Here is a 20455-nt window from a genome sequence, read left to right as displayed (position 1 = left end):
TGAGCACCTGTGTGCACTTACAAGCAATTACAGTTCATGGCACACCTGCTGAGTGCTGGGCACCTTGGTGCACCCATCTGTGTGCACAGCGGCTCAGGAGCCAGGTGGCCCAGGGCATGGCCTAAGTGAGCCTAGGGCATGTGTGCCACGGTGGGCTGTTTGTGTCATTGAAAGCTCTGGAAGGTTCGCCATCACTGGTCTAGGCAATGGCGTCCCTGATTCGTGCCTCAGTTTCCTCCCCTGAGCGAGGCCGAGGAGGTCACAGTGTGTATGGGCTGGTGACTATCGGCCAGGCTCTCCTCAAGTACTTGCACAAGGCACAAGCCCCCTTACAGCCGGATTATGAAATACTGTTATTTCTAGTTCACAGAGGGAAACTGAGGTAGTCAGATAGGCAGAACCAGGGTGGCTGATGGGTGCCTCAGTTGGGCAGAGGTAAAGCACTGGGGGCTGTGCTCCGGCCTGGGAAGTTTTGGGGAGCCTCAATGTTCTTATTCCACTCACCAGGAAAGGAAACTGAGGCTCAGAGGTGGGAGGAGCTTGAAGGCTGCTCAGCAAGCCAGAGGCCACACTGGGAATGAGCTCTGTTTCCCAGAGCCAGGCTCTGCCCGCACCAGAACATGGAGCAGGAGTGGGAGGCAGGGTCTTCGGGGGGCCACAAGTAGGGAGCAGGGCTGCTTGTCACTGCCCGCCGCTCTCTGGTCAAAGCCTGCCCTGCTCAGCCAGCCTTGCCAGGCCGGGGCTGTATCTCTGGGCTGGCAGCAGGCAGCAGGAGAACAGAGCCCTGCTGTGGGGGAGCTTAGCTGGCTGAGGACAGCGGAGCTGGACGGGGCTCCAGCCAGCTGGGGACACCCAGGTTCTAGCCGGAGTGGTGGAGACAGCAGTTAACCCACCAGGTACCTTGAGGGTTTAAAATGGCCAGGATGGAGTGTCATGCCCATTTCTCAGATGAGGCACCCCGGCCTCGAGGATGTTTGGTCTCTGGCTCAGGATCACACAGGGGGTGAGCGGTGGAGACCAGGCCTGAGCCCCTACTCTTAACCGCTGTGCTGTCGATGTCCTGAGGAGCCCAGGTCAGAGCCAGGCTGGCCCCTTCTGAGGCTCTCCCATCCTCACCCTGCCCTGTCCTGTTTGCACAGACACATGCAAGGTCCCCTTGAGGCAGGTGCCATGTAGGGTTGGGAGCTGGGGACTTGGAGGCCTGATCCTGGCTCTTGCAGTCGGGAGTTTGGAGGCCCCAAATCTTGGCTTGGACTCTTGGTGCTCTTGGGGTGGTATGCTCATGGGCAGGGCCCCCAAATCCCTGATCTCTACCCACCCATCCGCTTGTACCTGCCAGCTGGGCCAGGCCTGTGGTTTCCTCTGAGCGGTTCGGTCAGCCTCCCTGGCCCCCACCCAGACAGCCCTGGCCACACAGCTCGATGATGAGGGATGAGTCACCGTGTGGGGGAGGGGAGGAAACGCGATCCAGCCAGCGCAGGGATCCAAAACCTGGATCGAGCTGGGGAAATCGAGGCCAAAGATGGAGACGGCCTTTCCTCAAACAGGCACTAGGACCCAGGACCCTGAACTCCTAGCACAAACCTCAGTGTCCTTCTCTGTATGTGAAAGTGGTAACCTCCGCACTTCTCTCCTCTGCCACAACCAGGGGCATTACAGCAGCGGAGAGATGGGGCAGACTGTCACTCGCCAGGCTTCACAGTCAAGGAAACAGGTCCAGAGGGAAGGTGACTGGCCCAAGACTACACACAAAATTACTATGACCTGGGCAAAGAACACCCCCGAGCCGTGGAACTGAAGTAATGGTTCTCAGGCCCCATCTCCCTACAGGAGCACATCTTAGCTCTTTTTGATTAATTAAGTACCTATTTTGGGCCTCCTGGAAGCAGAGGATCTGTATCTGACACTATGGATAGAAATACAGATTTCAGGGAGATTTGACTCTCACTGGGGCTGCAGAGCACATGCCACAGAGCTGGGGCCAGTGCAGGGCTGGCTGAGCCTCTCGGAGGCTTGGGCCTGGCCTTTGCAATCAGAGCTCCCATCTTGGGCAGCTGCAGGGAGAAAGATTGTTCCCCTTAGGGCAGCCCTGCTGGAGGGAGGGAGCTTATAGCTGGTTTGCAGTGCACCAAGGCTGTACGCTCCCCAGCCCTTGGGTGGTTTGCCTGCCCTGTGCTGTGCAGGCATGGGCCCCTCCTGCGTGTCTGTCCCAGGGCCTGTTGTGTTCTCCTTACCAGGTGGCTGTGCCTCCCTGGCCTGGACCTCCGGCTTCTCCTGGCCATGTGGGCTAAGAAGGGTTAACTCCTTCGTTGGACAGCTCCTCCCAGCTGGGCCCAGCCCAGCAAGCTCTCCTCCAAGACCGTTTCCTGCCTCTGGGCCTTGGCCAGGCCCACAGTGACCACCCCCATGGGTCTGGAAGCCACTGAGGCCGCATCTGGTTTGGATTACACCAGGGCCAGTGACGTTGCCTTTTCCTGTCTGGGTCTAGTGGCCTCAAATTCCACCGGCCACCTTGGACCCAACAAGGCAGTGGTGGGAAAAGACTCCACCAGGGATGGGGCCATCCTGAGGGTGGGAAGCAGCCAGGGCTATCCTGGGGATGTGCCCACCTGGCCAAGTGCTGAGCTGGGCAGATGCCCGTGCACCTGCTCTGCCCGTCCTCCTTCCTTTCCTCACTCTTGTGGAGAGGACCCGCAGAGCACCAGCACCAAACCTGGAGTTTCCTGGGTCCCAAATTATTCCATCTCTGCCCACAACTGGTTGTTTCTGTCAGCAGCATTCCCCAGGAAACTGAGGCATAGGGGCAAATCCATGGGTGTCCAGTCAGTGAATAGTGGAGTCAGAACACAATGCCAGCAGTTAAGTCAGAACACAATCCCTGCACGTTAAGTCCCCACTCTGGGCCCAGCCCTAAGAGACAGCCCTAAGAGGAGTCACCCTGCCCCTCAGGGAGCTCCTGGCCTCTGGGAGCCCAGAGTCCCCAGAATGGGAGGGTGGCAGTGGGGGAAGCTGAAACACAGGAAGCCAGAGGACAGGAAGGAGATGTGGACCATGTCTCTTCTCTCCTTGCCAAAGGAAATGATGCCCAAGCTGAGGGTAAATAATGTGCAGCCTTTCCCTGATGAAGAGGAGGGTGCTGTGGGCCCCGGACGGTGTGTTCCAGGGGTGCTTCTGCAGAAGACGGAGCAGGAAATGGAGATGCAGGCAGGAGCTGACTCAGGGTGACAGGAAGCCATGGAAGGTGCTGTGTGAAAGAGGAACATGGCTGTGCCCATGCCATGGGGTGATCCCTGCAGCCAGGCAGGTCAGTGGCAAGCAGGGAGGCCAAGGGACATCGGGCCACGTCTGTCTGCGGGCTGTTCAGAAGCCGGCACTGGAGGGGGAACCCCCGAGCTCAGGTGCCTTTAGTCAGGTGGGCTGGTAACACAGAACAGAATGGGTTTCAAAATTATTTAATTGTCCCTTGAACTTCAGCTTCCCTTCTGCAAAAGGGGCAAAGCTAGTGTCTTCTTTCCAGGGACAAAGCAAAGTTCCACGAGACGAGGAGGTGGACCTGGGTGAAAGCTGCAAAGCCTGTTTGTTTCACAGCAATGTCTTGAGTCTCTGTCCCACTGTCCCAGGTGCTGGGGACAAGCAGTGAATGGACAAAAGCCCTGACGTCTTAGTGTTTCCTTCTGGGGGGGCAACTAGACACCGAAGAGCAGTAATGAATGGAGAACAGGTGGGTTGGGGGAGAAGGAATGTGGGGGTCAGGGCAGGAGCCCAAGCACGTCTGAACAGTGGCTCCAGGGTGTGAAGGGGAAGGCTGCTGGGGACTAGTGCAAGGCCTGTCTGGACCAAGGGAGGGGCCCTTTTCCCTAGGACCCGGGCCAGTGCTGGAGGAGACAGGAGCCCCTTGGAACCTTGAGATTTAATGCATGGTGAGTGGATGGCTGGGTGAGCCTGGAGCCATGGATCAGCCTGATGCGCCTTCCCTGGGGCCTACCTGTGCTGGTCATCAGGCTAGCAAGGTTGGCTGGGTCCTCGGCCCTGACGTGTCCACCAGCGTCACTCCGCACTGAGCAGGAAGGATGCAGACAGAGGCATTGGGGGGCAGCTAACCAGGCCAGGGTGTGGTGGCCTCTCTGAGGGGTGGTACTGGCTTGGCTCCAGGGTTGCTGAGCCAGCAGGAGGGAGCATTCCAGACAGGGGAGCAGTCAAGGCAGAGGCTCCATGTGGAAAGGGGGCTCCTGGCAGCCGCCGCCCGCTTTCAGGGAGCAGGAGCCCCAGCCTGTGCTCTGTCCTCTAGGACCAAGCAAGGAGGCAGCCTCACCTTTCCGGCTGACTGTGTGAGCACATGGGCCACTGTTTTTAGCCATGGAACCACTTCCTCCAGCTCCACCAGCTGCCTCCCTGAGTCACCGCCCCTTCCCTGGTGGGGAGGGAATTAGGCACCTCTGGACCTTCAGGATGTAGTTTTTGCCATGTGTGGAAAAAGGGGCAGAGAGGACTGGGCAGAGGGCATGTGACCCTCCAGGGAGGCTGTTTTTATTCCAGTTTCATTCCAGTTAACTGACTTGTTCACATAGTATGCAGGATGGGAGTTCAAATCTATCAGTCCTGGTGGAATCACTGTCCCCATTTTACAGATGGGGAAACAGAGGTTTAGAGAGGCAAATATACTTGCTCAAGGTCACAAAGCAAGCAAGTAGAGATGCCAGAAACTGAGTCCTTCACCTTGTCTGTATAATAGACAGCCAGTGCCTTGCTAGTGTACTTACCATGTGCCACTCTGCAAATATTAAGTCACGTAATCCTTCCAACTGACGGCAGTAGGACGGTGAGTGTTCCCATTTACAGATGAGGACAACACAGAGAAGGGAAGCAACTCCCCCAAAGTCAGGGCTAGGAAGTAAGGGAGCTGGGATGTGACCAGATAGGCAGGTGGTGGGAGGGCCGGAGCCTGTAATCTGTACGGGGGGGTGGGGGAAGATAGGGGTGTTTGGGTTGTGGCGGGATTCCTGGAGCCTGGGTACCCGCCTCTGGAGAGAGAAGGTCTTGCTGCTGGAGGTGGAGGCAGCAGGAGGTATGCTAGCTGGGGCAGTGGAATGCCATCTGCCAGGGGCGGAGGCGGTGGGCAGATGGGGAGCCAAAAGCCAAGGGGAGGAGCTTCTCCTGGCCCTTCAGAGCTGCCATACCTTGGGGTGATGAGACAAGACCTCCCTTTCCTGGAACCCTGTGGAGGAGGATTCAGAAATCAGGCAGGAGATGTCCTGTCAACTCTAAAGGTCCAGAAATCTGAGCTGCTGTGATTCAGAACTCCAGAATATTCTTTTTTTCTTTTTTTGCTGTACCGGGGATCAAACTCATGACCTTGCGCTTGCTAGGCAGGTGCTTGTGCCACTGAGCTAAATCTCTCCGGCCCTTCGGAATATTCTTAAATACGACTGATTGTACCATTTTAGGTTTTGATTTAGCCTTGTTCTGCGAGGAGACTCAGTGTTCCTTCTGGTTTTTTAAATGGCGTTGGAGGTGGAATCCAGAGCCTTTCACATGGCGATCAATCGCTCCACCACTGAGCCAGCCCCCGCCTCGTGGGTCCTTGTTTTGCTCTAACCTGAGGCCGCCATCGTGCTTGGGATCCCTTCCTTGAGACTGGTGGCCTCCAACGAGAAGGGCCCTGCAGGCAGACTTGGATGTGACGGTCCTGTCCCCTGGGAGTCGTATGGCAAAGGCAGGAGGTGGTCAGGGGGTGGGGGAGAAGACAGTCTGCTCCTACTTTGCTGTGCGACCCTGGGCATGTCACGTACCTCTCGTGTCCTCCATCTCTCTGGCTATGCCAAGGTGCTGCTAATCTGGCCCATCCAGACTAGGAGCACTTGGTCACCTGCAGCGCCCTCTCAGGTCGGGGTGGCCAGGCAGGAGCCAGAGGTGTTGGTCGCTCATGGAAAGAACGTGAGGGCAGAAGGCCCAGTGGGCGGGGACAGTGCACAGAGGGCACCATGAGATCATGGCATCTAGGCCTCCTGGCCCGCACCTCCCTGATGGGACCTCCTCCAGGCTGTCCTTTAGGCCAGGCCCTCCCCTGGGACTCAGACCCAGAGTCACGCTGCCCCCCACCCCACCCAGCAAAGGGAATGGGACTCAGGCCCCAAGAGGTAGGCACTGTTCCAGACTCACACTGCAAGGCCAAGGCGGGCACTGGGCCCAGGGTCTTGCTTGGGAATTTGGGCTGAGAGGCTTGTTCTCATTTCTCAACAGATGAGAAGTTTTTGGTGGTGGGGCAGAGAGAGAGGTGCAGGGGCAAGTGGCTCATGCCCAGAGAAGGGTGGGCACCTAGTGTGACTGACCCTGTCTCTGTTCCTGTTCACCCAGGGCAAGGTGAACAGGGCCTCAGCCCAGCTCGGAGATTAAGTCTCCTGGGGGGTGGGCAGGATGCTCTGCCAGGCCTCTCCTGACCCGGCTCAGGACGTGGGCTTGAAGGACACTGGGGTCACCAGGGCACCATGGGAATGCACCACAGGGAACAGTGCCCAGCGGAGGCTGCCTTCCCTGACCCAGCTAACGAAGGGTCCCACCCTCTGAATCTGTCTGTTCCTCTGCTTGCCTGTTTTTCTGTGCTCGAGGGCACTTGTGTCCTCCCCCATACATTGACTCACAGGGCATGCGCAGTGGACACCTGCATCCCCTCAATCACAGTTTCTCCCTTTTCTCGGAGCTACGAAGCTGCCCATGGGAGGCAGGGCAGACCCTCACCCTCACAGTTTGGCGGCTTGGGACTGGGGTACAGCATACACCAGGGGGGCACCTACAGCTGGCCAAGCTTCTTTTCAGCCTCTTCTGGCTGTGGCGAGCCCCCGCCCAGCAGGTCCCCCTCCACCTCAGCTCTGGAGTCTGTGGGAACCAGACAGTTCGGGCTGTCCAGCCGGGCTCGCTTCCTCCCAGGCCCCGAGGGACCTTGGAGGGGAGGAGGGAGTCACAGAGCCTGAAGTCAGTGTGGCCAGCTGCCCAAGGGAGGCCTCTGGGAGGACTGGCCCAGCTGCTTGGTGCAGGGGTCTCCAGCTCTCTGGTGTCACCTCATGGGACATAAAGACCCTTAGACTCTATACCCAGCATGTATTTTTGTCTCATGCCCATGACCCAGAGGGGAGGACTGAGGCTCCAGGAAGTCAACTGCCTCTTCCAGTACTGGTGGCCATGGGGCCAGTGAGGGTTCCTATGTCTGTTCCTCTGACGAGTGCCACAAATATCCTATATCTCCTGTCTGTCTGCACTCAAGTGGGTGGCTAGAGACTAGTACTTAGAATAGCCCTGCCCCTGCTCCTGCGCCCCAAAAATGCTTTTGTCCAATCACCAAGAAACCTTTGCCAGCGGGGGACCAGGTGAGGACCCCATTAGTGAAGGCAGTTCAGATGGGGGCGATAGTGCCTTTGAGCCTCGGGGTCCCTGTCCATGCATGGGGGAAGGCAGAGCCTTCCAGCCCTGACATTCCGGGATTTCACAGGAGCCTTCTCTCCTCTGGGAGCAGCACCAGTCCCACTCCACTGTTCTCCACCCTGCACCTCCCTCAAACAGGGCAAAGCCTGGGTGTCACTCATCTCGGCCACCCCTTTGCCAGCCAGAGCTGGGGCTGGCCAATGGCCCCAAATGCTGAGCCTCAGTTGCCACCACTGTAAGTTGGGCTCTGTCACCCAGTGAGATGACAGGCACCAGCCAGGGACAAAAGAGATGCTGCACTGGTCATGGTGTGCAGTCAGAGTTTGGAGCTGGACAACCGCCGGTCCCTCGGGTGGCCTAGGCCCCCCCGCCCTGGTCACATTCATCCTCTGTCTGCCCCAATTCTTGGCCTTCCCTTCCTCTGCCTTCCTGGGAAACTCCCTGAGAAAGTCCCCATCAGGAGGAAGCTCATGTGAGACATTTCCTTCTGGGGTCTCCATCTTTGTCACACAAACCCACAGCCACAGCCACCCCACACGGAATCCCGCATCTTGACCCTCAGCCCCCTACCATCCAGCAAGATGATCCTTATAATCACAATGGCTTTTATTGGCTTAAGAGCCACAGAGTCAAGTGTAAGCAACCCCACGTCCCCTCACCCCCAAGTCTGGTGGTCCCGATGGTCTGGCTGAGTGTCTTTGGCCTCTGCAGTCCTGGCTTCCCATCCTAGTTGACTTGGCCTGCCAGGTCTGGGGTCCATCAAGAGCTTGTCAGGTCCTAGAACCAGGCCCAGCCTGGAGGGTGTCCTTGACAGGGCCCTGTGGAGGTGAGACCACGTCACTCAAAGAAGAACACTCCTGGTGTCCGGTATAGGCAGGGAGGCAGCCCCAGTGGGTAGCCGGAGCCTCCCTGGACAGGAAAGCCCCCTGGAACCCATGGTTCCTTGGGTTCAGCTGGCAGGGGCAGTGGGGCCCGGAGCGAGGCTGGAGGGGTGGGTGGTGCAGGGGAGGGGGCTGCCGAGGCCAAGAGGTGCTCCAGGCCTGCGTCGGCCCCCATGCAGAAATTCAGTGCCTGCAGCCGGCACTGGTAGCTGCTGCTGATGACAGCCTCTGGAGTCGCTGCGGGTGCAGGGACCTTGCTAAAGCCCTCTGCCTCGGAGAAGCCAGCAGGAAAGCCAAACGCTGGGCACGGGGAAGATGAAGTGGCTATGGGGAGGTCCCCAGGGCCTGCAGGTTTCGGCGTGGGCATCTCTTTGGGCTCCACAGGTGGCCGGGGCCTGCTGTCAGCCGTTGCTGGGCACATGCTGGCTGATCCGGCCCCCATCAGACCCGCAAAGCTTAGGCCCTTAGGATCAGACAGCTCTGGTGGGAATGGGCACTGCCTGCCAGTCGTAGCATCAGGGACTCCTGGGTCCTGGCCGGTGGCTCTGAGGGGTCCACGGGGTGCCTTGGCAGGGCCCTTGGTGCCTGCAGCACCTGCCCGCCGGGTGAAGCGGCGGCGTCGCCGGAGGAAGCTGCCGTGCTGGAACATGTCATGGCAGTCGGGGTCCAGGGTCCAGTAGCTGCCCTTGCCTGGTTTGCGGTCATCGCGGGGCACCTTGACAAAGCACTCGTTGAGAGACAGATTGTGGCGAATGCTGTTTTGCCAGCCGGGCCGGTTGTGGCGGTAGAAGGCAAAGCGGCCCATGATGTAGCGGTAGATGCCACTGAGCGTGGCCCTCTGCCCTGGCGAGCTCTGGATGGCCATGGCGATCAGGGCTATGTAGCTGTATGGGGGCTTGGTGGGTTCTGTTGTAGGGACCAATGGCCCCGGTGGTGGAGGCGGCTGCTGCATGCTGCCCAGGCTGGCGGCTGCTGGGACCCAGGCACAGGCGGCCAGCACTGGTGTCCAGTACCGCCTGCCCGGTCTGGTTAAAAGGCCCACTGGCCCAGCCTCCCAGCCTGGAAAGGCAAAAAGGGGTGGGCCCGCCAGGCTGCCCTCCCTCCGGCCCTCACCACCCCCTCCAAGGCCCGAGAGGGGCGGCCACAGAGGCAGGGCTGAGAAGCTGGGAGCAGCTGCGGGTGAGGAGGTGGAGGGAAGAGACTGAGACCCTCAGCCCACAGGGGCTGGGCTGCAGGGGCTGGAGAGGGACAGGATGTGAAGCGGAGCGAGACAGGGACACAAAAATAGGCAGGGATGTAAGGAAGCAGAGGCAGAAACGAGACAGAGGCAGAGCCATAAAAAGAAAGATGAAGATCAGAGAGAGATGAACGAAACGGACAGACAGCCAGAGAGACACATGGGCACAGAGACTGGCAGCACACTGAGAGATGGAGTCCTGGGAGCCAGAAGAAGCGGCAGAGAGACGCAGGTGCGGGTGGGGTCCTGGTGAGACCAGAGGTGGGCAGAATCTGCGCAGTCTCCACAGCGGGAACAAAGCCCCACGGCCCCCCCAGTCTTCCCTCTACTCCTCCCCTGCCCTCTGCTCCTCCACCACCCCGTGTCTGACGTGGAGAGCCCTGGCCTGGGCACACCGACCGCATCCTCAGCACGGGTACAGGCTGGTGGGTGCCTAGGATGGAGAGGAAGCTGTGCACAGCTGAGCCCCGGCGCCCTCTGGTGACTGGCATGGAGAGGCAGCGATTTTCACAGAGTTTTCCTTCCCTCACAATACCCTGGCCAAGTCTCTAAAATGGTGCCAGCCACTCTTCAGCTGCCCAGGCCATAGTGAGGAGGCCACAAGCTCCATGACACAGCAGCCACAGCCCATTTGTACGTGGATTGTCACTGAACAGAGGCTCCCCCAGCTGCAGCCTCATCTGACAGGCAGCCCATCTGACAGATGAGCAGAGTCCTCCCTGCCTGCCCACAACCAGGTCAGCGGTCAGCTACTCTGTGTTGGGCCAGCGGAGTAATCCTGCCCCAGAGATCTCCATAGCTTCTTAAATAGATGACAGTCTAAAGCTCAGAGAAGCTAAGTAACTCAACTGAGGTCACACAGGTAGTAAATGATAAAGCCTGGATTTTAATCCAGGATTTTGTAATTCCTGAGCACCACCCCTTTTGTGAGCATCAGGAGTAAGGGACAGTCACAGGACCTCAATTAGAAAACAAGTTGTGAACCCCAAAACAGTAAGGACTATGCTGTTCTGCTCTATCCCTAGCATTGAGTATGGGGAACAGGGTAATGCAAAATAAATGTCTGTTAAATTTCTGAAAAAGTGATTGATTCTGTCCTTTATGGAATCATGGATTTCCCCCATAAAAGTGGCTTACTGACTGGCTGTATAGCTGGTGGCAGAGTGTACTTAGCACACTCAAGGCCCGGGCTGATGATCCCTAGCACACACATAAAAAGTGGCCATTAATGTATTGCTAGGATTTATTAGATTGCAACCGCAAGAAGACTCCTATAAAGTCAGAAATCAGAGAAGGAAAAAAAGTTACCATACTCACATGGCAGTGTAGATCCAACTCCCACTTTGGTCTACGCCTTAGGGTTGTGTTTGGGACTCTGCCTTAGCCTCTCCAAAGACAGGACCTCCAGGTGGTTCAGCGGTTAGCATCCAAAGCCCACGGTTCAGGCCCAGTACTGTTTTGTGGCCTTCATTGCTCCCAAATAGAGAAGAGAGACTCGTGGCAGCAGGGAAGAAGGATATCAGACTGGAGTTCCTTAGAGGCCAGGGTTGTGGCTGCTGCCTGCTCTCTTACAAAGCCTAGGGATCTGTTTCTGGGAAACCTGGCCTGAGTGAACGCTCTGTGGATCCCACCACAGGGTAGTGCTGGCTTCCCATAAATTGCCACCAGCATCTGGGGCAGTCCACAAGCGCTTTCGTCCCATTTCCCTGCCAACTGCTACGTTTCTGGGACCTTGAGGTCAATGTCAATTTCATGCCACTGCCCCATGCCCAGCTGCCCATGCTGTTTGGCACCTGGGGCTCCATCCCCAGGGATGAGGTGACGGCCTGGGCACAGTGGGCGGTGTTGGGGACACAGGGCTGCCCGCCTGGGGCTGCCTTCAGTGGGTGTGAGAAGAGAAGCAGCCCTCTTAGGGCTGACTCTGTGGCATCAGTAAGTGGTTGATGCCATCTGGGAAGCTGGGTTGGGGACCCCAACATGCCTCAAATTCAGGAGTTCAAGCTCCCACTACCTTCACCTCTGGGAAGTCATAGACTAGGGACAGCCCTGTTCCCATACCTACTTGTCAGGGGTGGACATACAAACCTGAGGCCAGGAAGGGGAGCTGGGACAGCAGAGGGAGAGAGAGGGGGCTAAACGGAGGGGACCAGAGGCCTGGGTCTCCCCACAGTGGAGGACATGACTCATGGGACAAAGTGAGTCACCCCTCTGGCTGGTCCAGAGGTCCTAGATACTCCTCGATGATGCACGGACCTACTACTCTGGGTCTGGGTCACCGCTCAGCAGGTGGACATGCAGTTCTACAGGCCCAAGATTGGGGCTTCTGGGCCAAGAACCAGGCAGCCCTCCCAGTCCCGCTGGGAGCTTAGGCCCTGAGCCCACACTCGCATGTGTGCCCGTGCCACATCCCACATCAGCACTCGCTCCCGGGACTCCCATCCTTCCTGGTTCCCTATGCCCATTCCCATGCCATTATGCCCTGCCCATGTCCACTGCCAGGCAGCTAGCTTATTTGTGCTCAGTGCTCCTAATGCCCACCCTATGCTGGGTGCCCTTATGCCACAGATGTGCTAAATCCTGTGCTTAGAGCCCATGCCCAAAGCCCAAATCCTGTCCATTGTTTTTTTTCCATCCCTGGGGGCTTCTGTGCTGTATCCTTTGTTTTGATGCCTACTCCAAGCACAGCACCTTTAAGCCCACCCCATGGTGCCCACATGTCATGTGCCTACATTTCTCTGTTTTTTGCCCAGCTGGCACCCAGCCCCATGCCCAGCCACCCTGGCCCGTGGCCCCACTGTGACATATTTACCCTGAAGGAAGGGTCCATGTCCAGCAGCTGGTAGGTATGCTGGTCCTCCAGCTTGCTGGGCAGCACAGTACAGGGCCAGCGGGGCCAAAGGGCCCAGCTGTGCCAGTATATACAGCCTTGGCACAGGTGCTTGGTGAAAACACCCTCAGGTGGCACCCACAGCAGCAAACCACGCTCCAGGCACTGCAGCACATGTGTACCAGGCTGCCGCTGCAGGAAACAAATACGTGCCAGGTGGGCGCTCGGTGGGTGGCGAAGACCTTGGCTTCACATATGGCTTTGCACACCAGCATCACACAGCAGAGGAGGCACATGTGAGGCCAGCAATCTGTGGGTGTGAGAGAGAAGGGTGCAGGCTGGCACTGGTGATGGCACCCATCTTCCCCCTCCACAACAGGGCGCCCCTTCCCGATCTGCGATATACTGGCAATAGATTCCAGTATAAAACAACGGGTAGTTGAGCTCCGTAACAAAAACCACTGGCTCTGGGGTAATTGGGATGTGACCTTGAGGCCCTTCCTGCCCTGATCCCCAGGGTTCTACGAGCTTCTAGCCAGCAAAGATTTTGATGCCGTCAGAAGTAACACCGGCAAGGCAGAGGCATCAAGCTGCATCCGTCCCGCAGGCGAGCGGGCAGCGCCATTCATGTCAGGCCTGCGGGCTTCTCGGCCAGGCCTTGGGATTCTATTCTCCCCTGTAATCCGGGCATTGGAACCTGAAACTAGCTGTGTGACCTTGGGCGAGGTTCTTACCTCTATGTCTGGACTTGGGCTCTTGTACAGTGGGGTGTCAGGAGTGTCTGAGAGCTAAGGACGCCTGGCAGGAAGTCAGCCCTTGAATGTTAGCTGTTGCGGTTGGTTTGGGTGGGGGACGAAGCTAGCAGGCTGTGGCCCTGGGCCCTCCCCGGTTCTGCATGGTCAGAGGGCCTGTAGATTCCTCACCAGGGTTGCTGAAATCCTCAGCAGGGATCAGGCTCCAGGGGCATTCAGGGTTCAGTGCTGGGTACCCTGGCAGAAAAGGGTCCATGGTCAGGCTCCCCCATGCTGGTCTCCTTGACCCTAGATCCAGGAGGAGGCCCAGGAGGAGCAGAGCAGTGAGAAGACCCCATGCTTACTGTGGTCAGCCAAGGGGCTGGGAGGAGGGCTGCTGGGGTAGGACCCCTGAGGCGCTGGCCTGGAGAGCTGCTGTGTGCCCGCCTCTGTGGCCAGTCCAAAGCCATCCTGAGCACTGGGAGAGAGGGCCCACCTGAGGGGTGAGAGGCAAGCATGGGCTACAGGGGTCGTAGGCGGTCTCCGCCTAGGCGGAGGGAGGTCTGGACAGATTGAAGGCTGGAGGGGGCTGTCGGGGACCTTGAGGTTTCAGAACTCAAGGCCGTCCCTGCCCTGGAGGTGAAGAGAGTGATGAGGTGACAGGGTGAAAGGTGGGTCGCTGTGTCCGGGAGAAAATGGAGGTGACAGAGATAGGAGGACAGAGCCCCTGAGCAGACAATAATGGGGGCAGCAGGGACATGGGCCAGGGGATGCAGACAGCAGTGACCATGGCTGAATGCAGACAGAGTGATGGAGACGGAGCAGAGAGGGCAGGAGAACTGTGGCAGCTGGCTGTGATGGGGTGGAGGGGACACATCCCTGGACGATGGGGACAGGGCAGAAAAGCAGGGTTGGCGCACAGCGTGATGGAGCTGCAGAGGTGGAGGTGACAGGGGCAGAGAAAGAGCCAAAGCTGGCAGCAGGAGAGGGGACGGGCCAGCAGGGCAGAGATCATGGTGAGATGTGAAGCAGAAGTGACAGAGGTTGAGCTGGAAGGTGGAGGAGGACAGTGATGGAGCTGGGGCTCCTGGAGGGGTGAGGTAAAGGACAGAGCTGGAAATCACAGGGGGGTGCCCCCCACCCCCGGGGGCATGGCTGAGAGGCTGCGGAGAGGGTCCTGCAGGTGGGCTTCTGTTGGTTGGGGGAGCATCCTCCTCTTCTGGGGTAGCATAGATCCAGGCAACTGAATGGAATAAGAACAGCCTGCTGTTTCCTGGGCCCCAAGATGAACCTTCAACCCAGGTGACCTCAGACAAGAGCTCCACAGCTTCCCACATGTGCTCAGGCAAGGCCCACCTGTCTCTGGGCCTCAGTTTCCTCCTTTTCAGATGCAGAGGCACACTGGGTGGCCTAAGGGGCCTTGTGGACTGACCGGCCCATGCATTCAAGCTCAGTGAGCCCACCATTGCCTCAGCTGGCCACTGTCGCTGGGGGCACCAACAGGCACAGTCCAGTAGGCCTTGTAGGGATCAGAGGCATCCAGCTGGCTGGGCTCGTGCACTTGGAGGAGGTCAGTACTCTTACTGAGGGCACAGAGGAGCTTCCAGGTAGAGAAGTCCTCCCTGCTGGTGCCCTCCAGAGCCTCCCCTTGTACACAGCCCGGCCTGGGGGTGAGCTGGAGGAGTTGGGGAGGAATGGCTTGGGAAGGGAGTGGGGCCATGAGGAGGGATGAGGGCCTGCCTTGCCCCTGCGTCCCCTCTCCGGCCCTCACCCCCACCCTCACTCCCATATTCTTTAGCTGCTACCTTTCTAGCAAGGCTGGGATTGGACTAGAACAAGATAGCTGTGGTCCCTGCTCTCAAGGAACTCAAGTCTCCCAGGAGGAGACAGCTGCAGCTGCCTTCCAAATCATGGGCATAAGGGGCTGGGGATTTAGCTCAGCGGCATAAGCACCTGCCTTGCAAGCAGGTGGTCGTGAGTTCAATTCCCAGTACCGATAAAAATGAAAAAGACAAAAAAAAAAAATCATGGGCATAACCACAAGTAAGTGGGCTGATGCAGTGGAAGATAACGGCCATCGGGGAGTCATTAAATTATATTCCTATCTACTGTCATATGTAGAGTGGACTCTGTTTAACTTAAAAAACATAGGTAAGAGATAAAACTATAATATTAGTAGAGTAACACAGGAGAAGATCTGGGGGGCAGAGGACGTATCTTAAAACTTAATAAGTGTATGCCGTAAAGTCAAAAGACTGTGATGGCTGAAATCAGTAAGATCTAGAAATACAAGGAACTTCTGTAAAGCAGCAAGTAACAGAGAACTCCTGAGGAAAAAGTTCTTATCCAATGACAGGAAGGGATGGTTAGGGAAGAAGAAGCCAGAAGTGCTGAGCATCTGAGGAGGTGGGTAATCCACTAGTGTCAAGGAAATGCAGATAAAAACATGAGGCACCGTGTGAGCATACTATCAGCTGGCTAAATGTAGCAAGTCGGACGTGGGGAGGATTTGGGGGCTGTGGAATGGGCACACCATTCTGGATGGTAGTGTGGCAGGCCTATGGGCTTAAGGATACAAACACAGCCTGTGAGCTGGAACCCCGGCTCCTGCAGCGTCCTCACAGGAGCTCTTGGGGATCCTGGCTAAGGACACCCACAGCACCAGCATTTGTGGGGTTGGGAGCTGGAAGAAAACTTGAGCCCATCCTTGGAGAGCTGAGGGGTGTGTGTAATGGGTGCTCACCGCGGGGTCTATGCGGCAACTAGGGGCAGCCAACTAAAGAAAGCAAGGACAGATCTTCAAAGCCTGACTGCAAATGGACTGAAAGGAACAGGGAAGGAGACCTACAACATTGGCCAGGACACGCCCCTTCCTGCGCCAGAGTACATACATTTGTATTTGGAGATTACTTGTTGTGGTATAGAGACCAAATAAAAAAAGAAAAATGAGGGTCTTGTTTAGTGGGGTGACCAGAGAAGGCCTCTTTGAGGAGGTGACATGGGGCTGAAGCCTGAATGAAAAGAAGGATGAAATCTGAAAGAGTTAGGGGAAGGGTGCTTTGGAGGAAAAGAACAGCAAGTGCAAAGGGCCGGAGGTGGAAGAAGATTAGTAAATTGAAGCAAGGCCAGTGTGGCTGGAGCCACGTGGTCTAAAGGGCCCACTAGGAGATGTGCTGGTTACATTTATCACACTCAGCACCAAAGGAGGTTCAACCAATGGACCCAACGGTGCCTGGGATTTAGGAGATGCTCAATAAATGCTTGTTGAGCTAGGCCCGAAGGATGAAGAGTTTGGAAGGTGGAGTGACTTTCCTGGGAAAGGAACAGCATGAGAAAAAGCCTGCTGGAGCGGGAGGCACAGTGCATTCGGGGTACATCGACCAGCCTGGTGGCGCTGGAGGTGGACCTGTATGAGACTGTGTACAGGAGAGTCTCCTGGTGCTTCTGTCCCATCTGGCCCTGCAAACAGCCATACAGCGCAGAACAGCTGCTTCTGGGGAAAGACAGGGCTGGGCCTGAAATTTTCCCCAAAGCTCATGTGGTCAAGGTTTGGTCACTGAGATGGCAGTGAGCAGGGTGGGGCCTGGAAGGCAAGCAGAGCCTGAGAGCACTCACCTCACGGGAGGACACAGAGTTCAGGACACTGAGTTCAGGCTGTGGCTTTGCCGTAAATGCCCTTCGCACTGGGCACCATAGATGAGCAGCTCTGCTGTCCCACTCTCTCTCGTGATGTTCTGCCTCCTCACATGCCCAGAAAAAAGAGCCCAGTGATTGTGGGCCATTGAAACTGTGAGCCAAAATAAACCTTTTCTCCTCTAGGTTGATTTTCCCAGGTATTTTGTCATAGCAACAGAAAACTGACTAACTCCAGATACTCGCTAGTACTTTCTGTTGGCTTCTTAACACTACACTCATGGCTGGTTCCTGAGCAAAGTTAATGAAGAATAAAGCATCTAGAATCACTTTTGCATTATGCTCTCAGGTTATCAAAATAGTAAAACTACCACAAAAAGTGAGCAATGTGGCAAAGGACACTTATTTCCAGGAGGGGAACTGAAACCAGAAAGCAGAGTTGCCTTGTTTGACTACAGCTTCAAATATCTCCATTGGGCAGCTGAAATTCCTTGCCATTCTGTGTAGGTCTACGAATGGCCACTCAAATGACCCATGTATCAAATTGAGGGGTTATCAATATACTTTAGGAAGTAAGAGAATTTGCAAACATGGAACCCATAAATAAAGATAATTGACTGTGTGTGGTGAAAGAGAGGGAGGGGAATTAGAGAAGAAAAAGGAGATAGATGAAGCCAGAGGATGCATGTTCTTAAAGGCCAAGTTTTAGCCTCTAGACTTTGGGGCACCAGAGTCACATGCCACCGGGGAAACAGCACCACATGTGTATGTCAGTGATTGAGGATGGAGGGTAGCCTCAGAATCTCCTCTGAACAGCAGCACTTCTGTGTGTGGGGGGTGGGTGTGTGTCCTTGTTTTGAGAACAGGATCTTGCTGTGCAGTTCAGGCTGGCCTTGAACTCACTTTGTAGCCCAGGCTGGTCTTGAACTCGCAACAATCCTCCTGCCTCAGCCTCCTGAGTGCTGGAATTACAGGCTTGAGCCACCACCCCTGGCTGAGCAGCAGCACTTTAAGCAAAAGGACATGCAGCCAGTCATTGAGCACTTACTCAGCACCTGCTGTGGGCCACACCCTCATGCAGCTCTTGGCGTGGTATAAGGGTCGGACTCAAAACCCATAGAGAGGGCTGGGGACACAGCTCAGCAGCACAGTATCTGCCTGGCAAGCTCAAGGTCCTCGGTTTGATTCCCAGTACCAAAAGGAAAGAAAGAAAGAAAAAAAAAGAAAAGAAAGGAAGGAGGGAAGAAAGAAAGTCCATAGGGACCACTGTCCTCCAGTCAGGGGTAACTTGAAGAAGCACTGAACTGGGCTGTGAACCATCCAGCGAGATCAGAAAGGCTCTCAGGAGGAAGAGGTGCTGCTATTGGCCAGGTGAAGGAAAAGAGGGAGTGGTAGGCAGGGGACTTGTGAAGACAGAGTTCTACTGGTGAGCGAGACTAAGCACTTGGAAAGCCAGAGAAGTGAAGTGGGGGAGGAAGCAGAGAGCTGAGACCTGGGAGGCGGGTGATGGGTGCCTCCTGCAGGGCTCTGAGCCCAGGCTGGGAAGTGGGTCTCTGTCTCGGGGTGGTGGGAACTGTGGACCGTCTCTGAGGAGGGCAACGTCGAAACTCCCTTTGAAAGACCTCTGAAGGACTCGGGTTTGCTGGGGAAGCAGGAGGCCAGTGAGGCCCTACACTGTCCTGGGAGCTAGTGAGACTGGCTTTGAGACTTCTGCTGGATGAGGTAGGAAGCCGGGAGCAGCCAGGGCTCAGCTGTCGGTGAGCTGGGGAGTGTGGTGCTGGGGATGTGCGGGGTGGGCAGCTGACCAGCATGCTCGGGCTCAGGGAGGAGGCTGCAGCTTCTAGGGGATGTGGAAGAGGGTCTTGTTCGGATGTTCCCAGTGCAACCCAGCATAGCTCCACCAAGACTCAGGGGACCCCGGGTCCTGCTGACCGTGGCCTCCCTGCCACCTTCCGCCAGGGGCCGCGAGAGTGCAGTGAGCCTCCGGCCAGGTGCAGGACTGGACCCTCACTCTGTCAGGGGATCACCTGGAGGGCTGCAGAGGTGACAAAAGCGAAAGCGCAGGGGTGGGTTTCGCCTTCCTTCCTTCTCTTCTCAGGGAGACTTTTCCTTTCGCTGCTCCTTACCTTGGCCATCAGGCCTGGAGGGCGGAGACCTCGCTTAAGCGGGACCGGCAGGCGCCTCGGGACTCCGGGACTCTCCAGAGCAGAGTGCACTAGCCAGGGAGGCGAGCCTGGGCGCGGGGCACCCGCGGGCAAAATTTGCCCAGTCCTTGCATCTGTCGCTTGCTCTTTTGAGTTCACTTGGAAATTTCTTGAATTCTCCCTCCTTCCTCTCCCCACATTGTTTGGAACTAACGTTTTTTGATTTGAGCCCTATTACCCAGCCAGGCTGGCTTGGCAGCGATCTTCCCAGAGTAGCGGAGAGTACGCTGCACGGAGCAGCCAGGCTCTTTGCAGGACCTGGACTGGCTGTCAGGAGATTGGAAGGCAAAGCGCTTCTCAGACTGACTGCTGTCACAGTCGGAGGTGGTGACTGGCTAAGGCACACTCATGACCCCCACCCAGACCTGTGGAATCAGGTTGTGAGCAAAAGCTCGGGAACCCGAGTTGCTCGAGCCCCACTTACTTCCTGGAGCACTGAGAGACCCATTTTACTGCTGCTCACCATGGTGCTGGGCCTGGCTCAAGTCTTCACTGCAGTGACTCAGTATAATTACAGGGTTAAATCCCTGTAACAAAGTCACAGAGCGTGGTGGGAGAGCCGGGACCTACACCTGGGTGTCTCTGCCCCCCAGAGGCTAGAAATCTAAATAGTGGCCTGTTACACAGCCCCCTGTCAGCTGCACCTGGATTCTTGGTGGAGCTTGTGAGCCTCTGAAATTGTACCAGGAATCAAACTCAGGACTCAGTGCTCACCAAGCAGTCACTTGTATTCCTGAGCTGTATCCCCAGTGATCCCTTGAAACTATATGTGAATTTTCTTTATATCTATAACAGGGTGTGGTGATGCAGGCCTATAATCCCAGCACGATGGAAGGCTGAGGCAGGAGAATCACAAGTTGGACTGCGGCCCTGGTAATTTAGTGACTTTGTGGGACCCAGTCTCAAAATAAAATTAAAAAATGAACTGAAGCCTTGGCTCAGTGGGAAGGCCCCGGATTCAACCCCCAGTACCACGCCCCTCCTCCACATCAATGCATTTTTCTGGGGTCTGAATCTTTAAATCATCAAAGGGGATTTATGATATGAAAGACTTTGAGCAGCTCAGACTGCTCCACCCCTCGCTGGGTACCTGGTGAAACTGAGGCTGAGAGAGGAAAACTGTCTCTTCCTCAGGGGGATGCAGCCAACACTGACCAGAAGAGCAGAAGGCTTTCTTTGTGCAGCTCCTCCCCAGCCCGCACATGCCGGCAGCCCTTCCCACACTTCCCTAACCACAGGCTGAGCTCACATTCACGCCTGTGGTGCTCCAGTGGGCCACCAAGCATTTTAGAGGCGGTGACCCTTGGAGTCCATGGGAGGTGGGGTTCAGGACCCCCTTGATACCAAAACTCATGGATGCTCAGGTCCTTTCCATAAAATGGTACAGTATTTGCGTGTAATCTGTGCATATCTTCTTGCAGACTTTAAATCATCTCTGGATGACTTATAACACCAAATGTAATGTAAATTCATGTAAACAGTTGTTATGCTCTATTGTGTAGGAAAGAATGACAAGAAAAAGGTCT

The 20455-nt window shown here is 56.4% G+C and overlaps 1 protein-coding gene across 1 annotated transcript; it reads right to left on the bottom strand.

Moving 5' to 3' along the window:
• Window positions 1-8004: 8004 nt before the first annotated feature.
• Foxs1 (forkhead box S1) lies at window positions 8005-10028 on the bottom strand. The gene has a single exon (XM_003476634.5). The coding sequence runs from the start codon at window positions 9247-9249 to the stop codon at window positions 8254-8256; it is 996 nt and encodes a 331-aa protein (XP_003476682.1). The 5' UTR covers window positions 9250-10028; the 3' UTR covers window positions 8005-8253.
• Window positions 10029-20455: the final 10427 nt, after the last annotated feature.

Source organism: Cavia porcellus, unplaced genomic scaffold (assembly GCF_034190915.1).
Source record: "Cavia porcellus strain 051 isolate PalLab524CR breed Dunkin Hartley unplaced genomic scaffold, mCavPor4.1 scaffold_5, whole genome shotgun sequence".
Lineage (NCBI taxonomy): Eukaryota > Metazoa > Chordata > Mammalia > Rodentia > Caviidae > Cavia > Cavia porcellus.
Note: the sequence above shows the minus strand (reverse complement) of the source record. Positions and strands in the feature narration are given on the sequence as shown.